We start from the raw sequence: 20,741 nt of genomic DNA on the forward strand, positions 1-20,741 counted from the left end.
ATAAATAAAGACTTCCTTACTTACTTACCAGTGAAGGTGTATGGAGTTTAAAAACACAGTGGAGGACTTCCTGTATTACTGCACTAAATGGTGTTTAACACCATCCATTCATCCATCCGGACACGTCCTCCAGCTCCTCTGGGGGACCCCAAGGTGTTCTCAGGCCAGCCGAGAGACATAGTCCCTCCAGCGTGTCCTGGGTCTTCCCCGGGGCCTCCTCCCGGTGGGACATGCCCAGAACACCTCCCGAGGGAGGCGCCCAGGAGGCATGCGGAACAGATGCCCGAAACACCTCAACTGGCTCCTCGCGACGTGGAGGAGCAGCGGCTCTACTCCGAGCTGCCCCCGTGTGACTGAGCTCCTCACCCTATCTCTAAGGGAGCGCCCAGCCACCACTGGAAGCAACTCATTTCGAGCGCTTGTCAGTGTAGACACTCTGTGTAGGGGGTTCATGGCGAAGCAGACTCTCGATTCATGATTTGATGCACAACCATAAATTGGGCTTAAGAATGCATGTTTAAAAAGGTAGTTTTGAGCAATAACTTTAATACCATATTGTAAAAAATGACAGACAAATTGGAACCCCAACCTGAAAAGTTACACAGTGCACCTTTAAGAGTTTCTGTACCAGTAGCAAATCGACTAAAGATGCTAAAAAGAGACCGCTCAACCATTCAAGGCAAAAACATTCTTTCCATGGGTAATAAATACAAAAATATACAGGAGGGTAAACCCGCACATTTCATTATTAATCAGATCTACAGCGTGATAATTATTCATAAATGATATAAAACCAGAATACTTTCAATGTCTTTAACGGCCTTCTCCGTCCTATGAGAAAAAAACCATTATCCTCAGCGTTACTCCCTCCTCATCTTTCTGACCTGTCTCTGAACTGCCCCTTTCCCAGTAAAACAAGCTGCTTCAAAGCTAAACACCACTGCTGTCTCTTCTGTCAGCCTCTTCCCCCTCGCAGTGAAATCCTTCCAGTTGGTTCAGAGCTTGTTTCCTCCTTTGCCGGCCGCGTAACATGAAAGCTGAAGTCTTAACTCTATAATAACACGGTGGAGGCACAGGTGTAATTACGAGACTCTGTTTTATGACCTATCACCTCGTGTCCATTATCCCTTACAGCAGGACTGAGCGGGGCCTTTCAATTTCAGCTTCCAGCTCACTCCTCACAGCCAAACCAGGTGGAGACGAGAGCAGGTGTCACTTCTTCTTTCTCTTCTTTTAAAAATTGTGATTTACAGTTTCTCAACGAGGGTTCATTGTTTTTGTCGAGCCGAAGTCAAAAACTAGTTTGGCTGTTAAAAAAGATGTAAAGAAGATGCTCATTTTGCAGCTGGTTGTAATAAAGCAGCCACATTTCTTTTCCCTCTTAAAATATTGTCCTGAGTGTCGAAATAATTTCCTTTGTGAATCAGTAAAGTTTGTCCAAATCGAAGTCTCGATACAGTGAATTAAAGCTGAGATACCCAACTTACCCACATAGTGTAACGTATTTTCCGCACTATAGGGCGCACTTAAAAGCCTTTAATTTCATCAAAAAACAACTGTCCGCCTTATAATCCAAAGCGCCTTATATATGAATTTATTCGTGTGTCTTAATACGACTTTAGTAAACTACAAAGCCACTCCACTTGCAGCATCATGGCTCCCGTAGTCAGGAGCATCGCGGAGTAATACATACTGTGATTCCTTTTAATCTCAAAATGCACCTGTCAAGAGACACGCTCACAACGCCCACTTTAGACTCAAGGCTGTTATAAAGTGAAAGTGTGAGTTGCGTGGGAGCAGTGGATGAGAGAAGGTGAACACACATTCACCAAGACAGGGAGAAAGAGCCGAGCGACAATCTGCCAACGGATCATGGACGCCTGGGCTGAAGATCAGTATCAACTGTGGTCCGAGCTTTCACCAAGACCAGAATCATCACTGAACTGCCAGGGAACAGTAACCACACTGACTCGGATAATGACGAGAGGGATGTGGACGTGCTGGACGCCGTAATCGCCCAACTGTTTGACCAATTATGAGTTATTGTGAATACACTAACAATTTAGCATCTCAGACAGTATTTTTTTACGCGTTACAATTGAACAAAGTTGGGAGTTATTGTGAACGCGTTAAATAAAGTTTGACTGACTTATCTAACTGTTGTGTTTCGTTTAATGCGCCTTATAGACTGGTGTGGTTTATATGTGAAAAAAGTTTGAAAATAGACCATTCAAAGACAGTGCGCCTTATAATCCAGAACGCCCTATAATGCGGAAAATACAGTAACGTAAAAGCAGAACTTGCCATCTTGGTCTGATTATAAAACATTTTATCTATTGCAATATAACTCATAAAAAAGAGCCAAGTGTGTCACTATATGATGCTTGTTAAGGTGCATTATGTAACTTTTTGGTTAGGGGTCCATCACCTGCTTGTTTCTATGGAAAAGCCACTTTTGTTAAATTAAAAGTGGTTTTATAGCTCAAAAACACCTAGAAAAATAGGCATTCTGACCGTGAGCGGGGTCGACTCTCCACAGATCTAATCTGTAACTCAGTCTGGTTTGGTCTCCAGGAAGATAGAAAAGTCCATCTCCATGCAGAAAAGCAAGTGTAAAATGTGAAACAGGCAAACCTCTGGTCTGATGGCTGCAATTTTCTGTATGATTCAAAGACGCAAGAGGAGCTCGGGCCAAACATGGATTAATTTTGTTGGGAGTTTATTTTTGACTGCAAACTTTTCCTCAATAAACAAAACTTGATGATAAAGTGTTACTCAAACATGTGTGAATGAAACAAAACAAAACTCCAGATATGTTTTTGAAGAAAGATAATATTCATGGCTTAAAGCTCACAAGAGTCCATTTTGCGTAATGTAGAACTTTTAACAAAAGCAAAACAAATTATATCTTTTTAATTGTCAGCCGTCCTCAAAATGGAAAGCTGGAGGATGCTGGAACCTATAAATAATCCTTATAAATAAAGAGTTTCATTGGTCATTTCAACCATAGCTGACATTGTGAGAGTGTACGTTGGTTCACAGAGTTTGGCCTTTGACTTTGGAGGATGTCATCTTTAATAATGAGCTGTCAACAAATGAGGCACCCATTGACACCAGCTTATGTTAGTTCATTGAGGTTCTATTTGATCTTCTGATAATTTATGTTTTTAGGTTCATTTTTAACACCAAGAGTTTGTTTTCATACCTGACAGGTTGGACTGCTCACTCGCAGCCTTCCTCAGAGTGATCACGTGTCCGGTCAGATGATTTATACAGGTTTGGCGCTGTCTTCCTACCGGTGGAGGCAGGACGACAGCGCCATCTGCAGTCTGACTTCCTAAGAACAGTATCCCAGGTGTGTAAGAGTAAAAAAAAGGAGAGGGCAACAAACATTGTCGCTAGATTAAAGAGGCAATCGAAATACAGAAACGTGCCCACGGGACTATAAACCGGGACGAGGGGGCTTTTTTACTCTCACACACCTGGGATACTGTCCTGAGGAAGTTGGACTGCAGATGGCGCTGTCGTCCTGCCTCCACCGGTAGGAAGACAGCACCAAAACCTGTTTAAATCAGCTGAGTACATTGATAAACGATAAACTTTTCTGCCTTCGTTAACACTATTATTAGTTTGTACGACCATAAACGAAAAACCAAAAAATCCGTACATTATTTCATTCTCATTGTGCTTTATTTTGCATGATCATAAACAATAAACCTTTGTGCCTTTGTTAACATTGTACGACCATAAACAGGAAAAAATAAAAATATAAAAATGAAGATAAGAATGATGAAGAAAGTGATTGTGTTTCTGGTAGAGATTTTGGTTTGTAAAATATCTCTTGACTTTAAACAGCTCAACACTGTAGAAACCTTGTAAAAAGAGTATAGAGTGTCGTATTTTGGAAAATATGGAGCTCTGGAGTTCATGAATTGTGCATTGAGTTTAGTTTGTTTTAATTTGTATTTTGTCTCTTATATGTACAGTGAGTGGAGTTGTTAATGCAAACTTGTGCATGCTTTTGCTCGGACTCTTCCTGTCATGACCCATGTAGTCGTGGTTTATGTTTTATTTTTGTTTGCTGCAAATGATCCAATAAAAAAAGAAACTAAACTAAAATAAAAAATAAATAAATCAGCAACATCATATGACCACTCTGAGGAAGAGAGCTAGTGAGCAGTCGAAACTGTCAGGTATGAAAACAAATCCTTGATCTAAAAAAAAACCCTAATAACACCAGCTTACAGCGTTTGTTTTGGAATCGCAACTTATTACAGAATCATAGGGGGTATTGTTAAGTTATTGGGGGTAATCCTTGAGCAGTTCCTAACCGTGAAATGAAATCAAGATTTGAGAAATGCGCCCAGGCACCAGCATCACTGAAGAAAAGATTAAATGCATAAAGTAGTTTTCTAGTACGGAGCTTACAGACGTTACACTATCATTTGCTTGAGTCTCTTAAACTGATAACTTGAACAAGTTTTACTCAACTTCTGCAGTACTTGGTTAGAATTTTAAAATTGAAACGCAGTATTGACACGGCAGATGAGACGATGCGTGACACCGGGGGGCAGCGGTGAGCTCCTCAGATAAGAGCCTATCATCAGCTGTTAAGAGCTGTGTGGATTCCTGTGGCCCCGGGTCCAGTCAGGACAGTGCAGTGAGAAAAAGAGCGGACAGACAAAGAGCACAGGTGCACTCTGGGAAGCACATCCTCCCGCACATGGTGATTACACCGAGGGCATGTGAGGGACAAAGATATAAGATAAGGTTCATCTACACAAGCCGTTTTTTGAAGACTATAAGAGCAGCTATGGTAGGGGTGGGAGATACGCCAAAACATTCACAATTTTCTCATTTTTCTAAATTTTTTCTTATTGTTAAACATTTATATTTGTATTAATTCTTCTGTCATTTGACTAAAATCACTAGCCAGTATGGAGTCACCTAGTGCCTCCGCTCAATTTCATTTCTCTCCAGCGACTAGATCAGGAATCAGAAAACTGTACACTAGACGGTTCGCAAAAACCCCAGAAGTTGTAGACCGCGCACCGGCCAAGCAGTGAAGAGCTGTGAAGCCATGACGTCAAACTCAAGCGCCTGTCTGGATCCCTTTTGTGGAACAACACAATGGATGTAGACCAGGCATGTCCAAACTATGGCCCATGACCCAAATGCAGCCCTCTGACAAATTTTACTTGGCCCTCAGGCTTCCAGGAGAATTGGCCCAAATTACATTGCTTCAATGAAAAATTTACTTTTTACTGCAAGTTTTTTTGAAAATCTACCTTGATAAAGCCAACATTTAATATTTCGTGTTTGTTTTTGAGAATCTTAGCATGAATAAAGGATTGATGGCTCATTGTAATGTGTTAAACATGTAGATATTTCAATTATTTACTGTAATGATCACCAGTCTATGGATGTCGACTGGCCCTCTGCTTCATCTGTGTTTCGAGATGTGGCCCTAGATGAAAAAAGTTTGGACACCCCAATGTATACGAAGCCATACATTCTGTGTTGGCAACGATTGACGAGATCGAAGATTTAAAGCAGAAACAAAGAGAATGTTTGGTGAATTTTATCAAGGGGAAAGACATTGTTGTCCTTCCTCCTACGGGATTTGGGAAAGGCTTAATATACCAGTTAGACCCGTTAGTGGCGCATTACATATGTCACGACCAAATAGCAGCGATTGGTTAAATTAAAAAAAAAAGTACCTGCCTACTGTTGAGCAAACGAATCCTAATGCTGCGAGGTCAGACATTTTCCACGAAGTGAAACTGGCTGATAAATCGGGCCATATAAAATCACAATTCTCTGACAAACTGACCCTCATAACATTTTTTTTTCCTTCTCATTAATGATTTCTTCTTATGTAAGTGTACCTAACATAATAAAACAGATAAAAATAGTGAACTTTGCCCTAATTACGTGAAGCACTCTCTATTGTGATCCAATATAAACTGGTGTAAAAAGTGTGTTGTTCTTACCATTTCAGGATTTCACACCATATCGCCGAGGGGCACGTCATAAAAAGCTCCAACTTCTGTTCAATGAGAAAACATCAGTGTTACTTTTGCTTAATTCAAAGTAGAAAGGAAGGTTTTACAGCATTTTAAAAAATTTATTTCAGGCTGTAATCATCATAATATACATGTAAAGTGAAAAGTTTGGACACAGCTTTTATTTGATTTTTCCTTTGTGTTTACTGCTTTCTACATTTTAGACACAAATGGAAGACATCAAATACATGAAACAAGATAAATGGGATTATGTGGTAAAGAAAAAACTCAAATAACTCAATTAAATATATGTTTTTAGTAGTTTATATTCAAATTCTCCAATCCACCCTTTGCTTTGGTGACAACTGACCCGTACATTTTAATACTAATGCTGTATGAGTATGTTTTATGTATTTAAATTCAATGATTTTGTTGCACCTAAATTGTTGCATTACTAGTTGGACTCTGACAAGCAAAACTACTCTTAAATTAGCTGAAGTTTTAGCTTCAAAATTATACATGTACAATGGTAATAGGCATGTAATTAACCATTTTTTCTTATTCAGCCCAGTGGTATAATTCCGAAATCCTTTGCTGAGCTACTTGGAGAGAGGTGGAGAGCTGCAGGTTGGAGACCCCTGCTGTAAACCATTTGTCTTCTCTTCTTGATGAAGTCTCCTGAAATGGTTTTCACTTCAGCTGTGCCATGTCAGGCTCAAGAAATGCCAACAGTGCAAACCAGAGATCAAAGAAAAGGGTGGATATTTTTAATCTACAACAGGTTTTGAATTATTTTGAGTTTTTTCGTTGTTTACTACATTCCGTATGTGTTCATTTAGAGTTTTGATGCCTTCAGTGAGAATCTACAATGAAAATAATCAGGAAAATAAAGATGAAAAACGCATACATACACTTTTGACTGGTAGCGTGTAATGTAAAATATGATATAGTTTGTCAAAAATAAAAAATAAAGCTGTTATTTTTGCTACTTAGTCTGAATTATTATTACCATTTGTATTTTTGCTCTTTGTCATTATATTATATTGTGATGTTTGAGCTACTGTGTCCAAATAATTTCACTTGTGGATCAATAAAGTTCTTTAAGTCTAAATTTATGTTTAAAAAATAAAGTTATCCACTGTGACCTGTGGCGCGGCTCTGAGGCAGGAGGCGGTTGTTGCTGTTGTTCTCGTTGGCTTCGGTGCTGTCCTTCAGTGACTCCACAGAGGTCTTATTGGAGGCGACTCCTTCTCCTCCTTCATCATCAGTTTTCTCATCAGCGCTGGGCTCCAGGGGGGCAGCGGGGGTCTGATCCGGGACCTGATCCGGGACCTGATCCGGGACCTGATCCGGGACCTGATCCGGGACCTGATCGGGGACCTCCTGTTTAGGCTCTTCAGGGCTCTCGTCTTTTGGAGCTGCACATTCGGTGATAACTTCAACGGTCACTTTCTCAGACTCAGCTGTAACAAAGAGAGAGAGTTTACCAGTTATGATTAAAGACAGAAAAAGACAAGAATAAGACAAATACAAATCCAATGTACAGATATTGGACCAATGTACACACAAGCATTGCAAAAGAGTTCATTGAAGACTTATATTTATTTTTGTGAACTAGTAACACCTTTGATAAGTTTTAAATGCCAAGTTCCTTTCTTGTATCATACAGATCAGGGGTCTCCAATCTGTAGCTCGGGAGGTACCAGCAGCTTTCCATCCCAGTATAAGTAGCTTGCCAAAGGATTTCTGAATTACGTGTCATACTGAATAACTCAAATTTGATTAATTACCATTGTAAATGTGTTGTTTTGAACTTTGTGCACTAATAAATGGATAATGGTTTTATGTTTTAAAGACATCTAACTGCTCAACATCTAAGTCTTGCCCTCTTATATCGATTCTATTTCTTGCAACGCTAAAAATGAGTTGTTCTCCAATATTTTTGTTTTCTAAAGGGTAGCTCACTGGATGCAAAAGGTTGGAGATCCCTGATATAGATGCATAGATGGCATTTTCTAGTGTATTTATATATGTTTAATTGACATTTTACTTCTAAAGAGTGTGTTTTAGTTCAGTTTTGGCTCTATTATAATATATATCTATTTATCTATTATAATAAAACTATTATTATAGCAAAATACAGTTTAAAACCTATTAAAATATTAGGCTATTTTCTGATCTATATCATGATGTTGTTTCCTCATCACAAACATATCTGGGGTTTTGTTTTGTTTCACACATGGCAAAGGAGAAAAATCAGTTTGTCGACTGGACAAAAGTTTGTTTGTTTTCACCAAACGAACTTTTGTCCAGCTGACAAACTGATTTTTCTCCTTTGCTATGGATTCTAAATGGAAGACAGAGGGATTTTTCACATTTCTTCATTTACACATGTTTAACACACAAACCCTGCAGATTTAGGCTGTTCCACTCCACCTTGTTCCACCTTGTGATGTCATGTGGTAATTTAAGAGGAAAAAGTAGCATATTCATAGTGTTTTTAGTTCCACAGAATATTGCAATAAATATCGTCCAGTGAGATGTACATCGTGAAAATATCGTACAGAGAGATTTGGATATTGTTACATCCCTAATGGTGAGCCTCTCCACCATATCGTGAGCTTTCAAACGATATCGCAATAAATATCGTACCGTGAGGTTCATACCGTGATGATATTGTATCATGAGACTTGAATATCGTTACACCCTTAGTATAATCATTTGGATAATTTCTGCCCAATCTCTACTGAAGAAAATCTAAAAGTAAGTTAAGTATGTATTTATATAGCACTTTTCATAGACATATGTCACAAAGATGCTTTACAGATCATTATTCAACATTATTCATTCACTCTATAGCTGGTGATGGTAAGCCACTATTGTAGCCACAGCTGCCCTGGGGCAGACTGACAGAAGCACGGCTGCCATGCCAATTGGTGCCATCGGTCCCTCTGACCACCACCATCACTCACACACACACACACCTCTTTTGTACTAGGCAATGTGGGTGAAGTGTCTTGCCTAAGGACACAACGACAGTTATTGCCACTGGCGCCCCACTGTGGCACCTGATTTTCCCAGTGTCTCCCATCCAAGTACTAACCAGGCCTGGCCTTGCTTAGCTTCTGAGATCTGACTAGATCAGGCTTTTACAAGCCGGTATGGCCACAAAAAAATGTCGCTATGAACTTAAAAACTAGCGCTTCATGACATCCCAAGGTAGAACAGAGCATTTTAAACTGTGGAAATGTAGACTAACTAATAATAGAGAATTGCTCAAACATGTGTGAATGAAACAAAACACAACTCCGGGTAGGTTTTTGATGTGGTAACAGCATTAAAACCTCACAAGAGTCAGTTTTGCATGGAGGAAAATCTTCACATGACTAACACAACCGTCACTATTTAACAACTTTGAGCATCTGAATATTATTTGCTGTAATGATGTAATTGTAGGCTCTTACTTATTAGCTGTTGGCTTAGTCAGACCCAGGTGGTGACTTTAGACTGGGCTTCGGTTTGGTTTTATAGCTGCGCACGTTTGTAGCATTGGTCATTTTGTACCACATAATAACAGTGCTTTAACAGAGCCATAGCCCGGAGTGGTTTTGAGCTTTGTGACAGTGGGTTTAGGGCTGCCCAGAGGGATCTTAAGTTGGTAATGAAGCGTCTGATTACTAAAAGGAGTCTCAATGAGCCAAAGCCAGGCAGCTGTTGGATTGTGTGGGAAAGCAGGGCAGCCCCGTCATTATCTGACCCGGGGTTAGAAGTGAGAGAAAGCCCTGTTCAGAGCATAATTCTGCCAAGATACGTCCTCGGGCTTCATTCCAGCCTTCAGAATCCGCGGCGGTGTTTGGTTTACGGGGATGGACGGGCTTTTTGTCACAGGACGACAGATGTGTTAACGATAACTTCTGGAAATTGGACGTTTAATCTTCACAGCTTGTGTAGATCTCGCATATTAGCCAAGATTTCCAAAAACAATGTCTAAGTAAGTTAAAATGTTACTTTATTTGAGTAGATTCAACTTGACAAGTAAAATGAGCTACCATTGAAATAAGTGTGTTTTTCTTAATTCAAGCAACATTTGATTTTGTTTCTTATTTTAAGTGCAAAGTGTTGTTGTTTTTCTTATTTTAAGTGTAGCTAAAAGTATTTTTATATTTTAACTACAAAAAGTCTTGTTCCACTGGCAGATCATTTTACTTGTGAAGTGAAATTTACTCAAATCATGATAAAACTTTCTTAACTTGGCTAGATTTTAGTTTTTGCTGCGTATATTTCTGAGCACTGGACCTACCACTCTTATCTTCCAGTCTGTTATATATATTTTTCATATTTAGTTTATTTGAGGTCCTATCTTACGCAAAATTGACTCTTATGAGCTTTAAACTATGTTGTTGAATGTTGTTATCAAAAACATACCTGGCGTTGTGTTGTATTTCATTCATGTCCTGGTTTATTAGTCTATATCTCTGATGCTCAAAATGCTCTGTTCCACCTTGTGATGTCAGAAAGCTGTAGTTATCAAGTTACGACCTTTTACCTTTTGTTCAGAAAACATTGGTAATTCAAGGGCTGAAATTATCGAAATGATTCTACATTTGTATAATCATGCCTTATTTGACACGATTCTCTTGCTATTTTTACTATTTATTTACAATTTTTTATTATTGCAATTTTTATTATATTCGTTTTCTCTTTGATATTATATTATAAGTTTGTTTAAGTGTAAGTCTAAGTCTAAATGATCCTAGTAAAGTTGTATAAGCACTTGTATTATAACATGACTCATGATCACCAGGTGGAACAAAGCGTTTTCAAAGGAACACGGTCTAAATGTGCAGGATTTGTATATTGAATAATCAAACAAAACTCAATTCCAGGTCTGTTTGTAATGAGGAAACAACATTATAACAGAAAATAGTGTAATAGTAACAAGCCTTCAGAACAATCCTTGACAGACGGTTATGATGTTGACTGTTATTGAGATATTTCATGTAATCTATTGATACTTTTCAGCTGAAGTCGTTAGAATTCCCTGGGTGGTGTGAAGCTAAATGAAGCACTAACCTGTCTGAAGCTCAGAAAAAACTGACTTGGTTGGAACTACAACAGATGAGTTGATGTGTGCTGTTAAACAAGTCCCTGTTAAAAAAAACCTCGTAAGCATTAGCCAACAATCACGTTCACCTTCTGTTGAAAATCAAACACCTAAGCAGGATCATAAACACGTGTACTGATCACAGGCTCCTGCAAATCTTTTGTTTAAATCCATTTAGTACTTTTGTATTATGCATTTTGAGGTTTGGAAATGTAGACATACTAATAATAAAAGTAGGGTGACCAGAAATTCAAAATAAAAAACTAGGACACTTTGGTTTGGGGTCATTGGTAATAATAAACTTGTGAAACGAGTGCGTAATTAAGGAAAATTGTTACGCTTTTGGCCTATTCATGACTAACATGAGTCAAACTAACATACATGAACAGTTACTCAAACAGTGGCTTCCTCTTTTCTGCAGTAAAAACAAAAACACTACCCATGCCAGTCCATCTACCACAATCAGGGAATAGTTTAGCTCTATAAAATGTATCTTTATTAAAGAAAAATAGATATTTATATAACTGTATCATCACATTTTCTTTATGTTTTGGTAATTTTTAAGCACCTTCTCTGAATTTTACCCAAACAAATGACTGTTTATGACTCTCTTTACTTTTGGCAGGTGTGAAATTGGTCAAAAATAGGGACACTTGGGACATTTTTTGTATAAAACTGGGTCAAATCACTGCTTTTGGATAAATCTGCTAGGACAGGAGAGACTCAAGAGCTCAAAACTGGGGCTGTCCTGGGTAAATAGTCACAAAATAGAGGAATTTTATTTTTTATTTTAGTCACCGACACCTCCCTTTTAGGCGATCTTCCTCTTTTAGAAGCTTCTCTATAAACTTCACACGAACAAATGCGTGCAAATGAGTGATTTCTTCAGTTGTGTGACTCATGAATGACGACACAGAAATTGGAACTTCCACTGTGCAAGATAAAAGCTTTTCACTTGTAACTCATGCATAAAACAAACTGACTTTTACCACATGGCCCAAAGACAAAGCGTCATGTAGGCTATGAACAAGACTGTAACTCTGTCTGTGCCTTTGTAATCCAAGTAAGAAAAGCAAACAATATTTCAATGTATATTTTAGTCTATTTTTAAACTTGTATAAACCAAGTATTACAATAATTAAGACTTTAAAATAATGTTGATGTTGAGATTTAGGTCCCATGATGCCCTAGTCACCCAATGTGTCATTAACTTGGCTTCTGTCTCCATCTGGTGGTCAACTAAAGTACTGCATTTTACACATTGGGCTATAAGTTTAACCACAACTGATGTCTGATTAAGAAAACAAAAAACAAAACATGCCCCTCGTATATATTTTAGTATTTCCTGTCAACACTTATAAAGTTATTTGAGAGAGGGAGTGGACTTATAGGTGCATTGTGTAACTTTTCTGGCAGAGGGTCATACTGTGGAACATTTCCAGGCAGAGTAATGTCTATGTCAAGTCTGTGAGCTGTTTATACTTGTTCTGGTTCAGGAAAGGTTCATTTCTGTCCTGCAAATGTGACTTTTTTAGTATCCTTACCTGCTCAAATGAGAATTTAGTTTCGATACTAGTTTCAGTATCGATTAGTATCTGTTTGTTGATATTTTTGAGAAATGTTAACACCTCTATCTCTTTCTCACATATCAGAATGAAGCAATACGGTACAAACTGTGCTTCCTTTATATTCGTTTAACTGATCTTACAAAAGAGGAAGACGTGCAATTAGGCCATAGCTCCTTCACAAATTTAAAAAGCACACCCCGCCTAGAACACACAACTCACGGTGCGTTCACACTTAGACTTATACAACAGCAAAATTAGAACTAACGTGGGACTAAAGCTCACACAAAACCTGGACTAGACCAGAACTAGGATAAGGCCAAACCAAAGTGAACTTCAAAACTAAAATGGTGTGAAAACAGACCAACAGATAAATGTGTAAATGACAGGAGTGTGAAAAAATACTGAAATACTGGTGATACTGTGATACAAAATTTGGTGATTCAGTATTGTTATCACGGGCTGCTGTATTAATTTATTATTTTTATCTTTTAGCAATTTTTTTTGTTGACTGCACTACAATTTTGTTGCTTATCTGTATTTTATTTTTACTTGTACATCTAGTATACACTACCGGTCAAACGTTTTAGAACATCACACTTTTTTCTCTTTTTTACTGTTTACTGTTGACCAAAACATATTCCAGACTTCTCAAATGGCTCATTCTTTTTACAACAGAAATCAAATATTGTTCATAAAGTTCTTCCCAAGTCTGTTGCAGAAATTCCTATAAATGTGTGGCACTTGTAGGTTGTTTGGCTTTTACTCTTCTGTCCAGTTCATCCCAAACCAGCTCGATGGGGTTTAAGTCTGGAGACTGTGCTGGACACTCCATGTTTTCAAGCTTTACCATCTTGTTCTTTTTTCCTGAGGTAGTTTTGGCAGAGCTTGGACTTGTGTTTTGTATCTTTTATTTTATTTTTTAACCTCTGTCTGTTCAGTTCTTACCTTTGAATCATTTCAAGCTCTTCACTGGACTTACACGACTTGAATTGCAATAAATATCTGGAAAAATTAGGGTGTTCTAAAACTTTTGACCGGTTCATGTTATTATATTATATAATTATGCTTTATGTACAAACATATCGATTATCTCATGTTTCGCCATATCTTATCAAGAGCCATGTATTGTGTATCGCAGGCGTCTCCAACCTTTTTTTTTTTTCCAGTGAGCTCCTTTACAAAACAAAAATGTCAGAGAGCTACCAATTTCAGCAGTCGCAAAGAAACTGAGTAAACATTAGATGGAAACAGTTATATGCTGATAAAACAAACCATTTATCCATTTGTCGGTGCACCAATTTAGGCATCAAAATGATACATTTACAATGGTAATTAAATAAATTTTACTTATCCACAATACATAGAATTCAGAAACCCCTTGTTAAGCTGCTTGAAAGTGGAGTGGAGAGCTGCTGGTAATTCCCGAGCTACAGTTTGGACCCCTGGTGTATCGAATTGAATCATGAGGGACCCTGTGATTCCCAGCTCTGTGAACACACCCTTAATAATAATAATAATAATAATTCCTACCTTTCTGTTCCACTTGTTCTTCAGTCTTCACTTCTGGCTCTTGGGCTTCTTGTGTACCGTTTTCTGTGCCCTCAAACTCCAGCCCTACAATGACAATATAGTGTACACATAAAAAATTTGACTTTTAAAGGCCCTATAATACGCAAAATTAACTCTTGGGAGCTTTAAAGGCATGTTTGAATGTTTGAATGTCACCTCATCAGAAACAAACCTGGAGCTGTGTTTTGTCTGATTCACACACGTTTGAGTAAAACAAAGGTCAAAATGCTCTGTTCCAATTTGTGATGTCATGAAGCGATAGTTTTCAAGTTAACAGCTACTATACCTTTTACGTTTGTTTAGTGGAGATGAGAAATTCCAGGACTGATAATCCAACTGATTACTGAACTGTAAAGGGATATGGAGTTTAAAAACGAAAGTGGAGCACTTCCTGTATTACCACAGAACATCACAGGGGGAACAGAGTGCTTTTGTTTTGAGAGACTCAGCCTAAATATGCAGGATTTGTGTGTTTAACGTGTGTGAATGAAACAAAACACAACTCCAGGTCTGTTTTTGATGAGGAAACAACATTATAACATAGACCAAAAAACAGCGTAATATGAGCCCTTTAAGTTACCGTTAGAAGTGACAGTTTCGACCACTGCCTCCGCCTCCACGGTGCTCAGAGGGATCTGGGCTTCATCAGGTCTAGAAGTCAAGTCCATCGAGTAACGCTGCATAAAGAATACAACGTCAACTCACACGCAGTGCGCTGTAAAACAGGCCTGATATTGATAGTTTGCAGCTGATGCCATCGACGTTCCCTGGGGTTGTGAAGCTAACTGAAAGCACTATTCCGTCTGAAGCTCTATTAGACTTGAATCAGAGCTTTGTTTGACACAATCTGACCAGAAAGAGCGAACTCGTTTGGCGCTAAAGCAGGAGAGATGATGTGCAGCAGTTTTTCAGTCACTCTCACCTTTTTGTCAAAAATCAAACACCTAAACAGGACCATGAACGCTCGTATCGATCACAGGCTCCTGAAAATGCGCCGTTTAAAACCATTTTCGATCTTAAAACTACAACTTCATGGTAACTGCTGAACATTACGCCGATACAGAAGCATGTTGAAAATCCCCAGCACTCCAAATAAAAGAATTATTACAAGCTACACTTACTCTTGATCTGCTTCGAGCCACGTAGCAGACCAGTATAGCCAGGAGCAAAATGACGACGATGACTATCAAGATTATAATGCCTGGACAATCAAACAGTGGGAGTTAGACAATTAAAAATAATTTGCTTTTATAGCTTTTTTGACACTCACCGACACTGTTACTTCCTTGACTTGGTGAAGGGGTCGCTGTAGAAAAAAAAAAAAGATTGTCAAAGAATTAAAAATAAATGCAAGTAAAGGTCCTATATTACACAAAATTGACTCTTGTGAGCTTTAAGTCATGCTATTTTGCTGTTTTGTTTTGTTTTTTAGTTGCGTTTTGTTTCATTCGCACTTGTTTGGGTGATCCGGGATTATTAGGTTCTCTACATCTTCAAAACTCAAAATGCTCTCTTCCACCTTGTGATGTCATGAAGTGGTAGTATAAGTTAACAGCAAAATTTTACCTTTAGTTCAGTAGAGATTGGAAAGTTGTCCAAATGATTCTACTGAAAGTGTATGGAGTTTAAAAACACAGAGGAGCACTTCCACATGACATCACAAGGAGGAACAGAGTATTTAAAGACAACAGTTATCCAGGTCAGGCACAGAGGTGTGAAAGCATCCATTATGGCCCTGAATGGTTGTGCTAATATGTTGGTGGCTGGTGTTCCCCAAGGTTCGGTGCTCGGCCCGCTCCTCTTCATCATCTACCTGCTTCCCCTCGGCCACATCATTCGCCACCATGGACAAAATTTCCACTATGCCGATGACACTCAGGTCTACATCTCCACCAAATCCATCTCCCCAGTCCTGGATGGACCACAACCTGGATGGACCACAACTTCCTCAAACTTAGCAGCAATAAAACAGATCTGCTCATCACCGGACCCAAAGCTCTCCTCCCCACTGCTCAGAACATCTCCCTCTTCATCGATGGCCACACTGTTAGCCCCCCTCCCTCTTGGCATCATCATGGACCCTACCCTGTCATTCAGAACCCACATCAGCCACATCACCAAAACATCTTTTTTCCACCTCTGCAACATCACCCGTCTCCGCTCCTCCCTCTCTCAGCCCACCGTAGAAATCCTCATTCATGCCTTTATCTCCTCCAGACTCGACTACTGCAACAGCCTCCTGTACGCTCTCCCCTCCACCCACTTCTCAAAACTGCAACCTCCCTTCAGACAGATATAAGGAAGTGTCCACCAGCGTCTGACCAAAACTGAAGAAGCAGCTTGGATGAGCTCCGAAATTTTTTTCGACCAAAATAAACATTTGTCCAGTTGGCAAATTGAATTTCTCCTTTTGCCATGGATTCCACCTGGACGGACTGAGGGATTTTACACACAAATAAACCAGATTTACCCAAACAAGTATGAATGAAACAAAACACAACTAACTCCAGATGTGTTTTTTCAGGAGGTAACAGCATTATAACATGGTTTAAACCTGATAAGAATCAGTTTTGTGTAATAAAGAACCTTAAATCCAGGCTCAAAACAGTTCTGCTTAGCTGTAGATGTGTTTTTATTCGTACTCTTCTCTCTTTCTTTGAAGTCTGTGATGGTTATTTATGTTTTGATCTGTTTGTATTGTGATTTTAATGTTTTTCTTATGTGTGTAAATCACTTTGAATTACTTTGTGTGCGAATTGTGCTATACAGATCAAACTTGCCTTGCCTAGACCTTCCTTGTTGGCATGGAAAAAATTTAATAAAATGAAGAAAAAGTGTAAAAATTGTCATTACTTACTCCATACTGGTATTAACTCCAGTAAATCATCTCCCTTGGTTATGGGTTTGGGGGTTACGAGTTTGGGGGTTACGGGTTTGGGGGTTATGGGTTTGGGTGTGATGGGTTTTGGGGTTGCAGGTTCGCTGGTTTGGTTTTTGGCGGATGTGGGTTTGCTGGCTGCGGGGGTTGCCTCAGAAGACCGTCGTACAATGACTCCGTCCTTTGGCGTTACAGGTTCTATGAAAAACACCAGGTCTGTTTAAATATTTCATGTTTTTTTTTTTTTTTTTTTTTCCACAAACATAAAACATACACACAAGACCAGTTGTTCCTTTTTTTTTGGACCATTTAAGTGTCATCTCTCCCTCTGAGTTTCCCCTTTCAATGGTACCAGTGTTTCTGTGGTAATCATAAATCCGTTTGCCAGTACATTGCCTATTATAACTATCATATTTTCCACACTATAGGGGCGCTCTGGATTATAAAGCACACTGTCATTGAATGGTTTAGTTTCAAATTTTTTTCACATATAAACCGCACCACACTATAAGGTGCATTAAACGAAACACAACAGATAAGTCAGTCAAACTTTATTTAACGCGTTCACAATAACTCTCAACTTTGTTCAATTGAAACGCGTAAGAAAAATACTATCTGAGACGCTAAATTGTTAGTGTATTCACAATAACTCATAATTGTTCAAACAGTTGGGCGATTACGGTGTCCAGCACGCCCGCATCCCTCTCGTCATTATCCGAGTCAGTGTGGTTACTGTTCCCTGGCAGTTCAGTGATGATTCCGGTCTTGCTGAAAGCTCGGACCACAGTTGATACTGATCCTTAGCCCGGGCGTCTACGATCCATTGGCAGATCGTGGCGTAAGTCGCTCGGCGCTGTCTCCCTGTCTTGGTGAATGTGTGTTCTCCTTCTCTCATCCACTGCTCCCACGCAGCTCGCACTTTCACTTTATAATAACCTTGAGTTTAAAGTGGGCGTTGTGAGCGTGTCTCTTGACAGGTGCATTTTGATATGAAAAGGAATCACAGTATGTATTACTCCTCGATGCTCCTGACTACGGGAGCCGTAATGCTGCAAGCGGTGCGGCTTTGTAGTTTATTAAAGTCGTACTAAGACACCCCAATAAATTCATATATAAGGCGCTCTGGATTATAAGGTCGTTCTTTGATGAAATTAAAGGGTTTAAAGTGTGCCCTATAGTGCAGAAAATACAGTACTATATTTTCTTGTTTTAGCAGAATTTATATAAAAAATATCCAACACAAACATCATTCTACAAAGAAGATCTTACTGATACTTTGCATCAACTGTTGTAGGGTGACTAGATTTTCAAATAAAATTGTGAAATGAGGGCATAATTAAGGAAATGCACTCAGCCCATTCATGACTAAGGTGAGTCAGTATAGTCACATTTTCTTTAGTAATTTTAAGCATGCTTTTGTGTATTTGACCTAAACAAGTCACAATTTATGTTAGTAGGGATCAAATTGGTTAAAAATATGGACACCTGGGGGATTTTTTGTATAAAATCAATGGACAAATCAATGGTTTCGGATAAATCTGCTGGGACAGGGGACACAAGGCTCAAAATTGGGACTGTCCCGGGTAAACAGGGACGTCTGATCACCCTAAACTGTGGGTGTTGCTTTATCTGAGGCTTGTTGGACTTTTGTGTCAATGGAGAAACAAAGGCGTCTGTTGTCTGCCCCAGGGTTTTAGGGGGCCCAGAACTGGAACCTATTAATATCAAAGGGGGGGGACCATGTGAGTCTTCTTGCCCCAGGCCCCCATATTTCTGTTGACGGGCCTGCTTTAATCTGAGCTTTGTCTTACAACAATCTGAACAGAAAGAGCTGTTTTAGTTGGAACTACAACATGTGATCTGATTTGTGTTCAGTTAATTAGTTACCGTATTTTCCAGGTTATTAGACGCGCTCTTAAGCCTCCAAACCCATCAAAAAACGACTGCGCACCTCGCAATCCAGAGCACCCCATACACGAATCCACTCGGGTGTCCCAGCACGACGTCCGTAAACTACAAAGTCGCACCACCCGCAGCGCACGCAAACACACACAGAGCAGACAGCGACAGCACAACAAAAAACACCCACAGACACACTCATCATTCCATGCAGATGAGGAACGGAACGGAGGAACGAACCGAAAAAGCGAGTGCAATGTGCCACTTCTGGACACAACTGAACAACTGAGTCACTGCGAACACGCCGACAATCCAGCGGTCCCAGACAGCACCCTCCCTGCACACCACAACTGAACAAAGCCCAGAGTCACCGTGAACGCGCCAAACAAAATCCCACTGACCCATCCAACTGTTGTGTTTCCTTTAAAGTCCAGTGCAGTTTATTTGTGAAAAAAGTTTGAAAATAGACCATTTAATGACAGTGCGCCTTATAATCCAGAGCGCCTAATAGCCCTGAAAATACGGCATTTTATACAGTCTAAGGCTGAAATACAAACTCCTAAACAGAATTATAAATGTTCGTATAAAGCCCAGGCTCTTGAAATGTGCTGTTTAAATCCATTTTGTATTTTTTCTGTACCTTCAAACTATTTATTTTCAGACTATCTTAAAACTTTTTTGGCGTGTGCATTGCGTCTCCATGTTAACCAGTGAACATTCTGCAAATACACATACATCTAGAAAGTATTAATCAAATTCAAATACCATTCAATTCCACATTTCTTTTAAATCGGAAATCATTCCAAGGTCGTGAAACGCTGCACTAGGCCGTACCTTGGGGTGTTGCGAAGTAAGTTTGGGTGACATCAGTTTGATTTTCAGTGGAGTTGGTCATCGGGTTCATTGTACTGCCAGAGATGCTTTCAAGGTTTCCGATATCGGAGGGTGCATTGGTGCTGGGGGAGATTTCGTAGCCGTCGTCGGTAACAAGCTCTTCGTTGGCAAAGACAGATGCCACGAGAAAAACAACTGCGATGTACAAAAGAAAAGAGTTAAATCTTGGTTATGAGAAATCTGTGTATCATTCATTCATTCGTTTTTCAAAATAAAACCAAAAATAAGAAAATGAAAAAAATACTATTTTCTTCATTATTTGTCTCCAAAACCAAAATGAAAAAAACAAATAACGATTAGTTTTTTTCAGTTTTTGATTTTGTGTTTAAATGAATGATGAAAAAAACGGATAACGTCCGTTTCCCGTTTCCGTGACTTAAACTGCGATGCCGAGCTTTTGTGCAGCATATGGACTGAACCAGGACTAAAACAGGACTGAACCATTTTCAGTCCTGGTCTGGTCCCAGTCTCAGTCCTGATCTGGTCCCGGCCTCAGTCCCGGCCTCAGTCCCGGCCTCAGTCCCGGCCTCAGTCCCGGCCTCAGTCCCGCCTCAGGCTCGGCCTCAGGCTCGGCCTCAGGCTCGGCCTCAGGCTCGGCCTGGTCGGACATGGTTTAGTCCTGGTTCAGTCCAGGTTCAGTTCGGCATCGCAGTTTCAGTCACAAAAATCGGGAAATGGTCGTTGTCCGTTTTTTCCATGCTTCATTTAAACACAAAATCGAAAACTGAAACAAATTGTTATCCGTTTTTTCATTTTGGTTTTGGAGACAAATAATGAAGAAAATTTTTGTTTTTTTGTTTTCTTATTTTTGGTTTTATTTTGAA

The 20,741-nt window shown here is 39.4% G+C and overlaps 1 protein-coding gene and 1 pseudogene across 1 annotated transcript in view; both read right to left on the reverse strand.

Annotated features, from left to right (window-relative positions):
- Positions 1-20,741, reverse strand: part of si:dkey-27h10.2 (mucin-2) — a 34,780-nt gene that overhangs the window by 12,126 nt on the left and 1,913 nt on the right. Inside the window, exons 2-9 of the mRNA XM_020920436.2 lie at positions 19,858-20,052; positions 17,104-17,322; positions 15,517-15,552; positions 15,368-15,447; positions 14,827-14,923; positions 14,208-14,291; positions 7,151-7,468; positions 5,994-6,049 (exon numbers count right to left, since the gene is read on the reverse strand). Coding sequence (XP_020776095.2) covers positions 6,006-6,049; positions 7,151-7,468; positions 14,208-14,291; positions 14,827-14,923; positions 15,368-15,447; positions 15,517-15,552; positions 17,104-17,322; positions 19,858-20,052 — 1,073 coding nt within the window. The 3' untranslated portion in view covers positions 5,994-6,005. The remainder of the gene's footprint in view (positions 1-5,993; positions 6,050-7,150; positions 7,469-14,207; positions 14,292-14,826; positions 14,924-15,367; positions 15,448-15,516; positions 15,553-17,103; positions 17,323-19,857; positions 20,053-20,741) is intronic.
- LOC129410482 (5S ribosomal RNA) lies at positions 9,062-9,178 on the reverse strand (annotated as a pseudogene).

Source organism: Boleophthalmus pectinirostris, unplaced genomic scaffold (genome assembly GCF_026225935.1).
Source record: "Boleophthalmus pectinirostris isolate CB_2022bp ecotype Guang Dong unplaced genomic scaffold, ASM2622593v1 HiC_scaffold_22, whole genome shotgun sequence".
Lineage (NCBI taxonomy): Eukaryota > Metazoa > Chordata > Actinopteri > Gobiiformes > Gobiidae > Boleophthalmus > Boleophthalmus pectinirostris.